The sequence below is a fragment of the Equus caballus genome, chromosome 28 (assembly GCF_041296265.1).
Source record: "Equus caballus isolate H_3958 breed thoroughbred chromosome 28, TB-T2T, whole genome shotgun sequence".
In the NCBI taxonomy this organism is placed as follows: Eukaryota; Metazoa; Chordata; class Mammalia; order Perissodactyla; family Equidae; genus Equus; species Equus caballus.
In genome coordinates this window covers 26,355,357-26,367,696 of record NC_091711.1, presented here as the reverse complement: position 1 = coordinate 26,367,696, position 12,340 = coordinate 26,355,357, and the positions used below count along the sequence as shown (strand labels likewise).

Below are 12,340 nucleotides of genomic sequence, written 5' to 3'. Positions count from 1 at the left end.
CACACAGAAAGCACCTAGTTCTAAGAGAAAATAAACTGCCTCTCGAATGCTAGTCTCCCTGACCACAAACTCGATGGCTGACACAGAAGTCGTACAGTGGAAAGACACAGAAGACCTCAGGTCTCATATTTGGTAGAACTGGAGCAAGGGCAGTTATAAAAGATGGACTATGTGTATTCAATCCATAGAGGGCATACAGCAAAATTCCTAGGGAGATTTTACAAAACACACTTAGACGTCTCCTCTTTCCTTCCACTCCCAGATTTATGAGGATTATGGTACCCACTTGCATCCTCTTAGAAAACAGCTCATTCAGATGCTGAATACTGTTAAATATTCCTAACATCTTACGCATGTTTTTAAAGGTTAAAGCCTTTTTCATGATTTTCTAATTATAAAAGGAATGCATATTGATTTTTTTTAATTGGAAAATTCCAAAAATGAGGAAAAAAGAAAAAGAAAGCTTCACTCTCCCCATAATCCCACCACTCCAAAGCAATTTGGGTCTAAGCTTCTTCCTCAGGATAATTTATTTATGAACATCATTCCAGAACTGGCATTTTCCATGAGCTAAGTTTTCTTATCTGCATTGTTAAGAGATATGAAATAATTTTTAGGCATCTTGGAAGTCTGTGTCTGCACAGCCTGTACTTGCAGCTCTTGCGTGGGAGCGAGAAGTGACCTCACCTCAGCATGTAGGCCGTGGTGGGCAGGAGGACAGCAGAACACCTGGCCGTTGCCATGGCAGCGATGCCCTCATCGCTCACTTCTTCCAGGTGACTGATCGCCTGGGCTCCCAGTTCAGCCCCGAGCTAGGCAGAATGAGCAGAGAGAGAAAAGTTTCACCAAACGCAACAGCAAAATCAATAAAGTGCCATAAAATTGTTTTTCCTGCAAAAATAAACAGCACTCTTCATTATTAAAATTTCTTGCCAACTACCTCTCGCAAGAACAAGCCCCAATGTGAATACAGAGTTTGTGATGGACAGTCATTTGAAAATTAGCTAACGTGCTGTTTCCACAACTGTTCTTAGACACAAATGGTGTCTGATATTCTTCGACATTTGATAAAAAAGAAAATTTTACGAATCTTATGGATTAGAAAAAACACACTGAGGGGCCGGCCCGGTGGCGCAGCAGTTAAGTTCGCATGTTCCGCTTCTCGGCGGCCCGGGGTTCGCTGGTTCGGATCCCGGGTGCGGACATGGCATCACTTGGCACGCCATGCTGTGGTAGGCGTCCCACATATAAAAAAAAGTAGAGGAAGATGGGCACGATGTTAACTCAGGGCCAGGCTTCCTCAGCAAAAAAGAGGAGGACTGGCAGTAGTTAGCTCAGGGCTAATCTTCCTCAAAAAAAAAAAAAAAACCACACTGAGCAACACTGGTAATAAAATGTAATTATATAGTATCATAAAAACACAATAAAGAAAAGGATCTTGGAATGCCATTGTATTCAGTGAAAACATCAGTTAAGAAAACAAACTTTAAAAATGTGGGCTTGTGTATAATTTGAGAATATCTACTTGAGCTTGATTTCTCTCCAGATGAAAAGTTTGGTCCAGATTATTAGAAGAAAACCAAAAGGATGTAATGTTATGACAATAATGGAAATATGCATTAAAGTTCATTTCTTCTCAGCTTGACAAATTTCACACACACACACACACACAAGAAGTGCCCCAGGCTGAAAAGTGATAAGTTAAACATTCCAAGGAAAGGAAAGTAGACTTTATATTTGAGATTACACAGTGGCCCAGGGAGGCTGTAATGCCCCCACCAGGGCAGGAAAGAGCTGGCCCCCGGCAGCAGCTTGCTCAGGTCTAAGAGCATTTTGGACTGGGGCTCAGGGGAGTCTGGACTCCACAGCACCGTCTGTGCTCCCCAGGGAGAGCTCCCTTCTGACCTTGGAATCACCCTCGCTTTTCCAAACTTGATTTGTTCATCTGGCATATTGACCTCCGATGATTCAATTCACCAGTCACTCTCTATGACCAAAAGTATCTTGTTGACCACCCAGTTCACATTCATTCAATAAAAATTCAACAAATATTTACTCACTAAAGACCACCTGTACGCCAGGCACTGTGCTAACCTCCAGAGACAGGGCTGTGTAGCACACGGGTACAGTCCTTAGTGTGTTTATAGTCCAGCAGGCAATTTTACCACAGTGCGACAAGCACAGGGAGGAGCTATGACCACTCTTGGAGAGGTTTGGGAAGGCTCCCAGCGAAGGGGTAGCTGAGGTGAAACATGGAAGGGAGTCAGAGTTAGCAAGACAAAGGGGAGTGTCCAGATTAGAGAACCGGCATGCGCACAGGAATGGGGTATGAGTTGTACTAGAAATAGCTTATTTTGGCTGATTCATGGTAAAGAGGGTAGAAGAGATGAAAAAGGGGAAGGAAGCGGTGGGGGGGGAGATAGAGAGGTAAGCAAGGGCTGGATCCTGCTCAGCCTACGTGTACGGAGTTTGGAATTTGTCCTACCAGCAATGGTAAGCCTTTAAGCAATGAAGAAAAGATAAGATACACTGAGGGAATGGATTAAAGTGCAGCCAAGCTGGGAGGCAAGAAGGCTTGTTGCAGGAATCCAGGTGAGAGCTGAGGGTGGTTTGAACTACGCAGAGTGAAGAGAAGTGAGCTAGAGACGTTTAGGAGGAGAACCGGGAGGTCTTGCTTGTTGGCTGAAATGTGGTATGTTGGGGGAGGGAGGAGTCAAAATAATGTCCAGGTTTTTGACTTAGGCAACAGATAGAGAACGGTGTCATTCACTGGGGCAGGAAACACAGGACAAGATTTGGAAGTGATATTAAGAGATCACATGGCAGGCCGGCCCTGTGGCCGAGTGGTTAAATTCGGGTGCTCGGCTTCAGGGGCCCAGGGTTTCCCAGGTTCGAATCCTGGGCAAGGACACAGCACTGCCCATCAGGCCATGCTGAGGCAGCATCCCACATGCCACAACTAGAAGGACTCACAACTACAATATACAACTATGTACTGGGGGGCTTCGGGGAGAAAAAGAAGAAGAAAAAAATAAGATTGGCAACAGATGTTAGCTCAGGGGCTGATCTTTCAGGAAAAAAAGATCACATGGGACATGCTGCGGTTGAGACACGTGGCGTATCAACATCTGTATTTATGCCCCAAGTTCAGTTGTTTCTTTAGCTCTAGGGCTTAGAGCGCCGTCTAGGCTCACGTCTGCAGGAATTTTGTGTGTCTTATTCACTGCTGAATTCTCAATGTCTAGAACAGTGCCTGGCATACCGTAGACACTCAAACGTTAGTTTAAAGCATGAATAAATGAATCTGGGCAAGACATACAGATTTGAAACTCCTCCTGGGTCTATCGATGGTGTGCGCCACTAAAGTTCATCTGGATGCTGCCACGGAAAGACCCTAGAAGCTACGTCTGAAATTAATAGAACCTGCTAGAGTGGCTCTGTGTGCCAACCAAAATAGGTTGTGAATTTAGTAAATGAGACCACAAATGTACTTCTTTTTCTACTAATACCACCAGCAGGTGATAATAAAAGTAAATGAACAGCAACAAAGTAAATTTCTAATTGAGGTCAGGGATTCAAGGCTCAGCCAGCCTTGTTCAAACGAATCTCCCCATTCTCTTCAGAAGGCTAGTCCTACATTTGAACAAACGAAGATTTCCACAGCATGAGTGTCAACAAAGGAAAAGCAAGGGCCAACCATACCTCAGCAGCCTTCATTGGGTGGAGCTCATCCCCATGGAAGTTAATCTGTAACCCTGTATCTTTTCCACTTTGAAGAATCCTTCTGGTGGAATCGAGATCAAAGACGCCCTTCTCACAGAACACATCTATATTGTCCACGTGTATTTCCCCATTTCTGCCAAGTTCCTTCAGCTTTGGGATGTGGTTATTGACGATGTCATCAGCAGCTTCCTTAGCGGTTTTTCCTCTGAGGGAAGAAAATGAGATTACCATGGGCAAGTATTTTTTAAAAAATTGGAGAAAGGGATTTTTGGCACTTGGAAAACCTGAGAACCTACAGGCAAATGACCTTGAGCCTCAGAAAGGTAGAGAAAGAATCAAAGCTATAACTCAGGACCCTTAACAATTGGGACATTCCTACATAGCAGAGGTAGTGACAAGACTTCTGTGTGCACTGACCCTGTACACAGAGACTCAAAGGGCTCATCCATTCTGGCAAACCTGTGTTGCCTTTGGGAATGCCAGCGAGGCCACCTGATTGAAAAACTGAATCTTCCTGTCAAGGACACTTAGAGGGCATCCTGGATGCTTCCCTGACAATCCAACTGCACGCCCTTACCTGGGCCCCAGCTATCACTGTCTTTTTCTTCTTCCACACTGTTTCTAGAAACATCTGCTTAAGGTTTCCTGTCTCACCATTTGGAGACGTGCGGGAAGATCGTAGGAGGCCCTCAAATTCTCTCTATGGTTCTGGGGTAATTATATATTAGAAAGGCTGGGCTTTTGAGGTCGGAGAGACACAGAGCCCCACCCCTTGCTGGCTACATAATTTTGGACACGTTATTTAGCCATTATTTGGCTGAACCCTAACTCTGAGCCTCAGGCTTTATCATTGGGGATCAAGACACAGACCTCAGAGACTCACTGGCAGATGGAGAAAATTTCTGTAAAACTTCATCCCTGTATTTGGCACATAGAATGTTCTTGTTCTGCAAAAACCATTTGGGTGAGTAGATAGAGGTGGACTACGAGGAGACAGGCACTTACATACGTTGTTTCTATTTTTCAAGAAAATCATATAGAATAGGGAGTTATTTAGCTACTTTACAGATGAATAATTCATGTTCCAAAAAGCTAAGTGACTCCCTCAAAATCACCCAGCCGGAAGTATCTGATCTGGACTGAAACCCAGGTCTGGTATCGCTTCAAAGCCTGAGATTTTTCTACCACGTCATACAGTCTTTCCTACTGAAAAAAAAACAGACTATAATACACTTTATACTCTGTTTGAAAAAAAAAAAATCTATTTTCTATAGAGAAGATGTCCCAAAAGTCTTAGTGCAGTTTTAAGCTTTAACAATTTCAGAAGTATAAATGCTAAAAACATACAACAAACATCACTGAAATATGAAGTATTTATGTTTCTTTTCTACTGAATTAGTTTTGTGAATTTTTAATAATAAATTTTTAATGTTAATTTTTTTAGTGCCTCTGATTGAAGACAGTAAACAAAAAATAACATTAAAGTTTTATTTTTCAAAGTTCACAAAACTAAGTAAATGCAAAAATAAATAATTAACTTCCAAATAATTTTCTAAGGCTGTAGCATTTATATATCTAGGTTATCAAAGCTTAAAACTGCACTCAGGGGGCTGGCCCCGTGGCCGAGTGGTTAAGTTCGCGCGCTCCGCTGCAGGCGGCCCAGTGTTTCGTTAGTTCGAATCCTGGGCGCGGACATGGCACTGCTCATCAGACCACGCTGAGGCAGCGTCCCACATGCCACAACTAGAAGCATCCACAACGAAGAATATACAACTATGTACTGGGGGGCTTTGGGGAGAAAAAGGAAAAAATAAAATCTTTAAAAAAAAAAAAACTGCACTCAGACTTGGAGACGCCCTGAGAATTGTCACGTCCTGGATTTCTTTTGGATCTTTTAGTTCAGGAACTGTGTCTTCAGGTGTAGAAATTACAGGACAGATAAGATGCAGGTGCAGAAAGGGACAGAATTCTCTACAGTAAAGTCATATAGGAGAAATTTTTAGGTAGAGGGGAAAGCTAAAAACATTTACAACAATAAAAATGTCTGCTGTCAAATAAGCAAATGAATAAACAAAAATGACAACCATGCTGAGTCATCTTGACTTCAAGAACTGATCCATTCCTACAGGATGTTACTCTTAATCTCTGAAGTGCTTTTATGCTGTCATGGGAAACTAGAGTAATATCGGTCATTTTAAAGGATCTATAAAGGGGCATTTCCTTTTGTTAACCAGAAGAGTTTTGAATCTCTCTTCTTCCATCATCATTAAGTGGCTAGCAAATTGACGGGTCTGATGGGGATCGCCTTCCTAAAACTATGTGTGTGAGAAGACTGACCATTAGAATTCTGCAAGAGCCGATGCACCTCTACCCCGACAAGGCAGCCCTCACTTAGGTGCCACATGACCCCTTCTTTGTTCTTAATGCTCCAAGTTAAACCCGGGTCCCACTGCGTGAAGTTACTTTGGCACTGAGTGAGCTCCGCAGTAAGTGGCCGAGATGCCGATGTCCAGCTCCCGCCGGGCACGCTCAATCACGCGCAGCATCTTGAGCTCGGTCTCCAGGTCGAGGCCGTATCCGCTCTTGCACTCCACTAGCGTGGTCCCAGCCCTCATCATGCACTGCAGCCGCTGCTGGAAGGAGCTGAATAGCTCGTCCTCCGAGGCTTGGCGCGTGCGCTCTACCGTGAAGTTTATCCCTCCTCCAGCCTGGTGAATATCCATGTACGTGGCTCCTGCCAACTGAACACACGGCTCATTCTTAGGCCCGGCAAACGCCGGGAGGTTGCAGGCAGGTCTACAGAACCTGCTTGCAGGAGTGATATTAAAATGATTAACAATGACATGCTATGGGCACCAACCAATGAGAAGGGATACTGGGGCACATAGTCCTGGAAGCCCCTACTCTGCCAGGGAGTGGGGTGGGGTGGGGACGGGGGGTTCCCAGGAAGGGCCTGGGGTGGCAGAAATGGGAGATGTGGTGGAAACTTGGGGTCTCCAGGCAGCTGCACTTCACCAACCAGTACAGAAGTACTCCAGTATTTTAACAACCCAGTCGGCCCGAGTGTGTACCAGCTAAGTTTCCACCTATCCCTCAGCATCTATGAGAAAACAAAGCTTAGGCAATTCTGGAAGCCCCCTGCAGTTATTCAGATCTACACTAGAGAGACCCAGGAGGTTTGCATGTCTGAGTATTTGGCCACTAGAGTTTGGGGCCTGTCACTCTGTCACAAGCAAATACAGAGGCTCTTTCTGGGATCCCACTACGCTCTGTTACTCTTGGGCAGCAAGGTGCGGTGTAAACAAAGTATGCTAGCCTGGGAGTCCCCCGGTCAGAGTTTTCATCTGGGTTCTGCCATGGGGGGCTGGTGAACTCAGTCAACACCCCTCCTTTCTGTGAACCACACCTTCTGCATCTATATAATAAGAGATTGGAATCTCAACTCTCTAAGGTTGCTTTTTGTCTCTGACATTCTGCAATTTAACAGAAAAGTCTTAAAAACAGCTCTTGCTTGTTGAGGAAGGTACCCAATATCTGAAGAAATTTTTTTCTTTTTCTGAAATAATCCAATTTAGCTGTTAAAATGTACACTTTTTTTAAAAAAAAAAAACCAATGTGAAGAAAAGACATGGAGAAACCTTAAATGCATATTACTAACTGAAAGAAGCCAATCTACACATTTATGATTCCAACTATATGCCTTTCTGGAAAAGGCAAAACTAAGGAGACAGTAAGAAGATCCGTGGTTACCAGGGGCTGTGGGGAGGGAGGGATGAAGAGGCAAAGTACAGAGGATGTTTAGGGCAGTGAAACTACTCTGTATGACACTACAATGGTGGATACGTGTCAAGATACATTGGTTCAAATCCATTGAATGTACAACACCAAGAGTGAACCCTAAACTATGGACTGTGGGTGACGATGATGTGTCAATGTAGGTTCATCAGTTATAACAAATGTACCACTCTGGTGGGGGATGTTGATAGTGGGAGAGGCTGTGCACGTGTGGGGCAGGGGGCATCTTTGTACCTTCCTCTCAAGTTTGCTGCAAACATGAACTGCTCTAAAAGATAAAATCTATTTAAAACAATGTGAAAATGGCTCCAACTAGGGATTTAAGGGTTGACTATGGCTAATTAGTGACTGACACAGACTACTTTTTATGTTTCTTAAGAAATCTCACTTTTCTGGGAAAAATGAGAACAGGACAAGACTTATTTTATTTTTGTGATTGGTAATATAGTTTTCCAAGTCTGACCCCAATGAACGGTGATTTTCCAACTGTTTCGTGGGCCACCTTCAAAGGCTCCCAGGGATGGTGGGATGGAATGGGGGAAACGAAGGAGAGGAGAAATTAGTGAGCAACACAACTCAGTTGTTTTAAAAGCAAGATTCTGCAGCTAAAAATGTTTGAAAACTATTATACTTAAAATGATTGCTAGCCCTGTGCACAGTATAAAGATTTGGGACAGTTATATATTAGTTAGTTTTGTTGTAATTTATTTTCCATAATCTAAGCCAGTAAAAATATCCACTAAAAAGACATATGGGCATATGATAAGATAGCCCATCAACTCTTTAGCATAAGACTTGTCTATAAATTTGTCCTTTATTTTGATGTGCCACCATTTATCGCAGTTACCTTCATTGCAAACTCGTGAACTCTTTCCCCAGCCCATACTGGATGTGAGTGTGCATCCACCAAACCTGTAATCAATAAATCAAATCATGTTTAAAGTTGAGAAGCAGACAGCCCTTAGATAGTAGGTGGACTATACCCTAGGCTCTTAGGAAAGCATGATGTCGGTCAGCCATCTTGGAGGGGGTGAAGGCGGAAGAATTTGTCTGCACGGTTCACTCAAACAGAGAGGAAACAAGAAGCCTCTCTGAATGGCTGGTCTAGAAGGTTCTCAGGGAGGAGGGTGACTCAACATGATGAAAATATCCCTTAAAGAAATACAGCTCCCTTTCTTTTGGCCAAGAAGTCCATGCTCACCAAGCAAGCTTTTAAAATAGAAGGTGAAGGGGCCGCCTGGTGGCCTAGCGGTTAAGTGCGCATGCTCTGCTTCAGCGCCCGGGTTCTCCGTTCGCATCACAGGTGCGGACATGGCACCATTTGGCAAGCCATGATGTGGTGGGCGTCCCACATATAAAGTAGAGGAAGATGGGCACGGATGTTAGCTCAGGGCCAGCCATCCACAGCACAAAGAGGAGGATTGGCAGCAGATGTTAGCTCAGGGCTAATCTTCCTCAAAAAAACCCCCAAAAAACCAGAACATCGAATCTTTTAGTTGAGCAAACCAATGATTGTATCAGCAAGGAATAATCTGAGTGTGAAAACAGAATAATACAATGCCCCCACCTCAACTTTGAGAAGGAAAAATATGAAATCAGAAAGGTGAATCTTTCTCAAGAAAGAAGTATATTAAAAGAGAAGCAATAAGACAATCACTTGCAACTTTTGTTCATCCAGGTACAATTCAGTCAAGTGTGTCTTTTAGAATATTTAAAATCTCTGTGGATTAAATGGCTCATTAGTGGTTCTGATGGGACTAAAATCAAGAGTCTCTGTTAAGACTGCTTTCTACTACACTCTGCTCGTTCTCATAAGGCTTCACTCTGACTTTATCTCCTAACTCCCATGAGCCAGAAGCTCTGTCAGATACTCACAGGACACAAAAAATAGAAAATCCTAGACTCCAAGTGTGCACAGAACTCAAAATTTGTGAACCTTGTTTCAGATGAGTACATGAAGCCATAAAACTTAGAGAAGGTAGGAGAGGATGGTTAATAAACTGATTGTGTTGTCAGTCACTAAGGACAGACATGAACTTCAGTGAAATCTCCAGGATGTTTTTTCCTTTCCACCTAGAGCTGAGTTCTTTGTTTCACACTCTATATAAATTTGGAGTATATTCTGGGGTTGGAGACAGCAGCCAGCCCTCTGCCTCCCCAAGGAAATGGATTCATAAATTCCTTCCAACAGCTTTTGAATCTAAACACAACACAGCTGGTTTCTCTTCCCCATGTGAGTGGGAACAAGTGGAGCGAATGAGTGGGTTTGATTCCCAGCTTGCTCTTTACCTGTTTAGCCATCTTGGGTAAGATTCCTAAACTTCAGTGTTCTAATCTGTAACATGTCGATAATGATACTTACCCTTGGAGGGCAGTTAGAAAGAATTTAACATGAAAACTTGTTTGTAAAGCAGCTAGATATCCAATAGTAGAACTCAATCCATGGTAGCTATGTTTATATTGTAATATTACTGTGAGACTTTAAAACAGGCTGCCACTCTTCCTCTTTACATCAATCAGACTGCTTTCAAGGTTTTACTGAAAAAGAGGCTAATACCAGGCAAGATGCATTTCCCAGAACAGTCAATTCTTTCTTCAAACGTTTCTTCAGAAAACTGCTTTTGGATAGCATCAGCAGGACCGACGGCTTTTATAAACCCATCCCTGAAGAAAAATCAAAAAGTAATTACTGAAGTTTGGGAAAACGCTGTGAGAAATCGAATGATTTAAAATATGTTACGGACATCTTTTGGGGTCAGTTAATATTCACTGTATTTCCTTCTTGAACTGGTGTCTTAGGAAAAGTGACTCTAGCCACATGCAAGCCGTAAAGTCAAGTCACGTTGGCAGACTGCTACTTGTTCCCCAGTATCAACGTTCCCTTTCTCCACAGGGCTAGATTTCTAAACTTTAACTGGACACACACGGCCCAGAATCAAGCCGACATTTCGGAGTCTCCCATCAGCCCGGTTGGACCATGTGACTAAGTTCTAGCCAATACGATAGTTTTCTCTTCCTATTTCCTACTGGCTGAAATGTCAGCCCCATAGCGAGAGATGGAGCAGCCATGGTGGACGACAGGATGACTGTGAGAGAGGCGGCCTCGCACAGCAGAGAGGATGGTAGGGGCCTGGATCCTGGGAACTGCATGGAACATGGTCGTCAACCAGACCTGGATTCCTACCTTTGTGCAATTCTGTTAACTGATTTTAACAAATTTTTGACGGTAACACTGGGAATGTTTTTATCTCTTTGTTAATTAAAAACAAACACACACCCAGTCCCTAACAGCTGGGCTCTTACACAACCCTAAGAGCCTCAGATAAGGGGTGCGACATTCATCTTGTGCAATCTCCGCGCCATGTGGCTCTCCAATTCAAATCCGCATTCAACACCCCTAGGGCCGCCCTCCCAAACTGTGGCTGTTCTTTTATTCACTCCTAGCAGGAAGCTCAGACGGTTAAATAAAAATAACTAGAAATGTCCTCTTTTTCTGGTGGCTGAATCTTAATTTCCTATCACCCCCAACCATCACCATCTGAACGCTTTGCGTGTTTCTCAAGCTTTAATGTACAGACGAAGCGGGGGTGGGAGGGATGCTTTGTAAAAATTAGGTCTCAGAACTCCACCCGCAGAGATGCTGATTCAAAAGATCTGGGGATGGGGGACATGGGGAGGGGTTGTGCAGCGAGAGCGCGTTTTTCCCCCGGAATGACGACCCGAAGTAGTGAAACATGTTACAAGTCCCTAAAAGGCAGGCCGGGCGCGAGAAAGCTGCTACCCGGTTTCCCTCCACAGCGCACAAGCAGAGAAAGAGGGCCAAGCCCGGCCCTGGCTGCCGAGCCCCCCGCGCGCGGCCACTTACGTGCCCACCACCAGGCTGGCGCCCTCCAGCACGGCCAGACTGCGCAGCGCGTCCCGCGCCAGGAAGCGCTCGCCGCGGGCGCACACCAGCACCACCTGCCGCGCGTTCTCCAGCAGGAGGCGGTGGCCGCCGCCCATCTTGCCGCGCGCCACGGGGCTCAGGGAGGCCGCGGGGCTCGAGCGGCGGGCGGGCCGGAGGACCAGGGTGCGCGGCCGGAGGCTGCGCCGCCTGGGCCCAGAGGGTGGAGCCGGGGCGGGCGCTGGCGGCCGCTGCGCGTCCAAAGCTCGGGGGTGTGCGCGCCTCCCCCAACCATCCCAACGACAGGACGGGCACCAGCCCCGAGAATGATGATTAGTAATAAACGTTATTATGGAGTCTCCTCTTTTGTGGTCGCTCTATCACGTTCTGGGGCAATGTCGTAGGGACTCCTGTGCCTAGTTTACAGATAAGGAAATAAAGCTCGGTCACCAGGGAGATAAAGGTGGGCTTAGTCGATCACGTGGCCAGAAGGAAAGGAGTCTCCAAGAGCCCAGGGCGCCCCGAGGTGGAAGCGTTGGGGGAGCCTCTGCCAGGGAGCAGGTGCGGGAACCTAGCAGAGAACCCCGGGAGGGGAAAGAGTAGGGGAAACCTCTGCCCAGCGGGCTGGGCGGCATTCTGGGGCGCGGAGGACCCTCTGCGGAGGAACCGAGGGGTGGGGAGGGGGGGATGCGCGCGCGGGGGTCAGGGGGTTGCTCCTGGGTCCGCGCAGCCGCGACGCGGGGTGGCGGGTACTGCGCACTTTTCGGTTGGCCAGCTCCGCTCCGGGATCTCCTAGCAGACGGTCCCCGAGATGAAGGGGGACCCGGGCGGGGGAGGATAGAGCCGAGGCTGGAGAATCGATTGGCGTCTCCGCCCACCTTCCCGTTAACGCCTTCTGAAGGATAGGTTGGAACGGCTCCTGGATCCGAACTCGTTGAG

General features: G+C 45.7%; 2 protein-coding genes across 7 annotated transcripts in view; one reads left to right on the top strand and one right to left on the bottom strand.

The window, feature by feature from the left end:
• AMDHD1 (amidohydrolase domain containing 1) overlaps nt 1-12,080 on the bottom strand; it is a 21,092-nt gene extending 9,012 nt beyond the window's left edge. For 3 of the 4 annotated variants that reach the window (XR_011433764.1, XM_023631842.2, XM_070254515.1), the window contains exons 1-6: nt 11,384-12,080; nt 10,076-10,182; nt 8,366-8,430; nt 6,187-6,464; nt 3,703-3,928; nt 688-812 (exon numbers count right to left, since the gene is read on the bottom strand). Coding sequence is in view for 3 of the 4 variants with exons in the window: in XM_023631842.2 (XP_023487610.1) it covers nt 688-812; nt 3,703-3,928; nt 6,187-6,464; nt 8,366-8,430; nt 10,076-10,182; nt 11,384-11,520 (938 nt within the window). In the remaining variant the exon portion in view is untranslated. The remainder of the gene's footprint in view (nt 1-687; nt 813-3,702; nt 3,929-6,186; nt 6,465-8,365; nt 8,431-10,075; nt 10,183-11,383) is intronic. The other variant, XM_070254516.1, reaches the window with a different exon arrangement.
• The window catches only part of CCDC38 (coiled-coil domain containing 38), a 52,759-nt gene continuing 52,293 nt past the window's right edge, over nt 11,875-12,340 (top strand). Inside the window, exon 1 of one of the 3 annotated variants that reach the window (XM_023631840.2) lies at nt 11,875-11,962. The gene's annotated coding sequence lies outside the window, so the exon portion shown is untranslated. Of the gene's footprint in view, nt 11,963-12,077 lie in introns of those variants that run through there. The other 2 variants (XM_023631841.2, XM_023631839.2) reach the window with 2 other exon arrangements.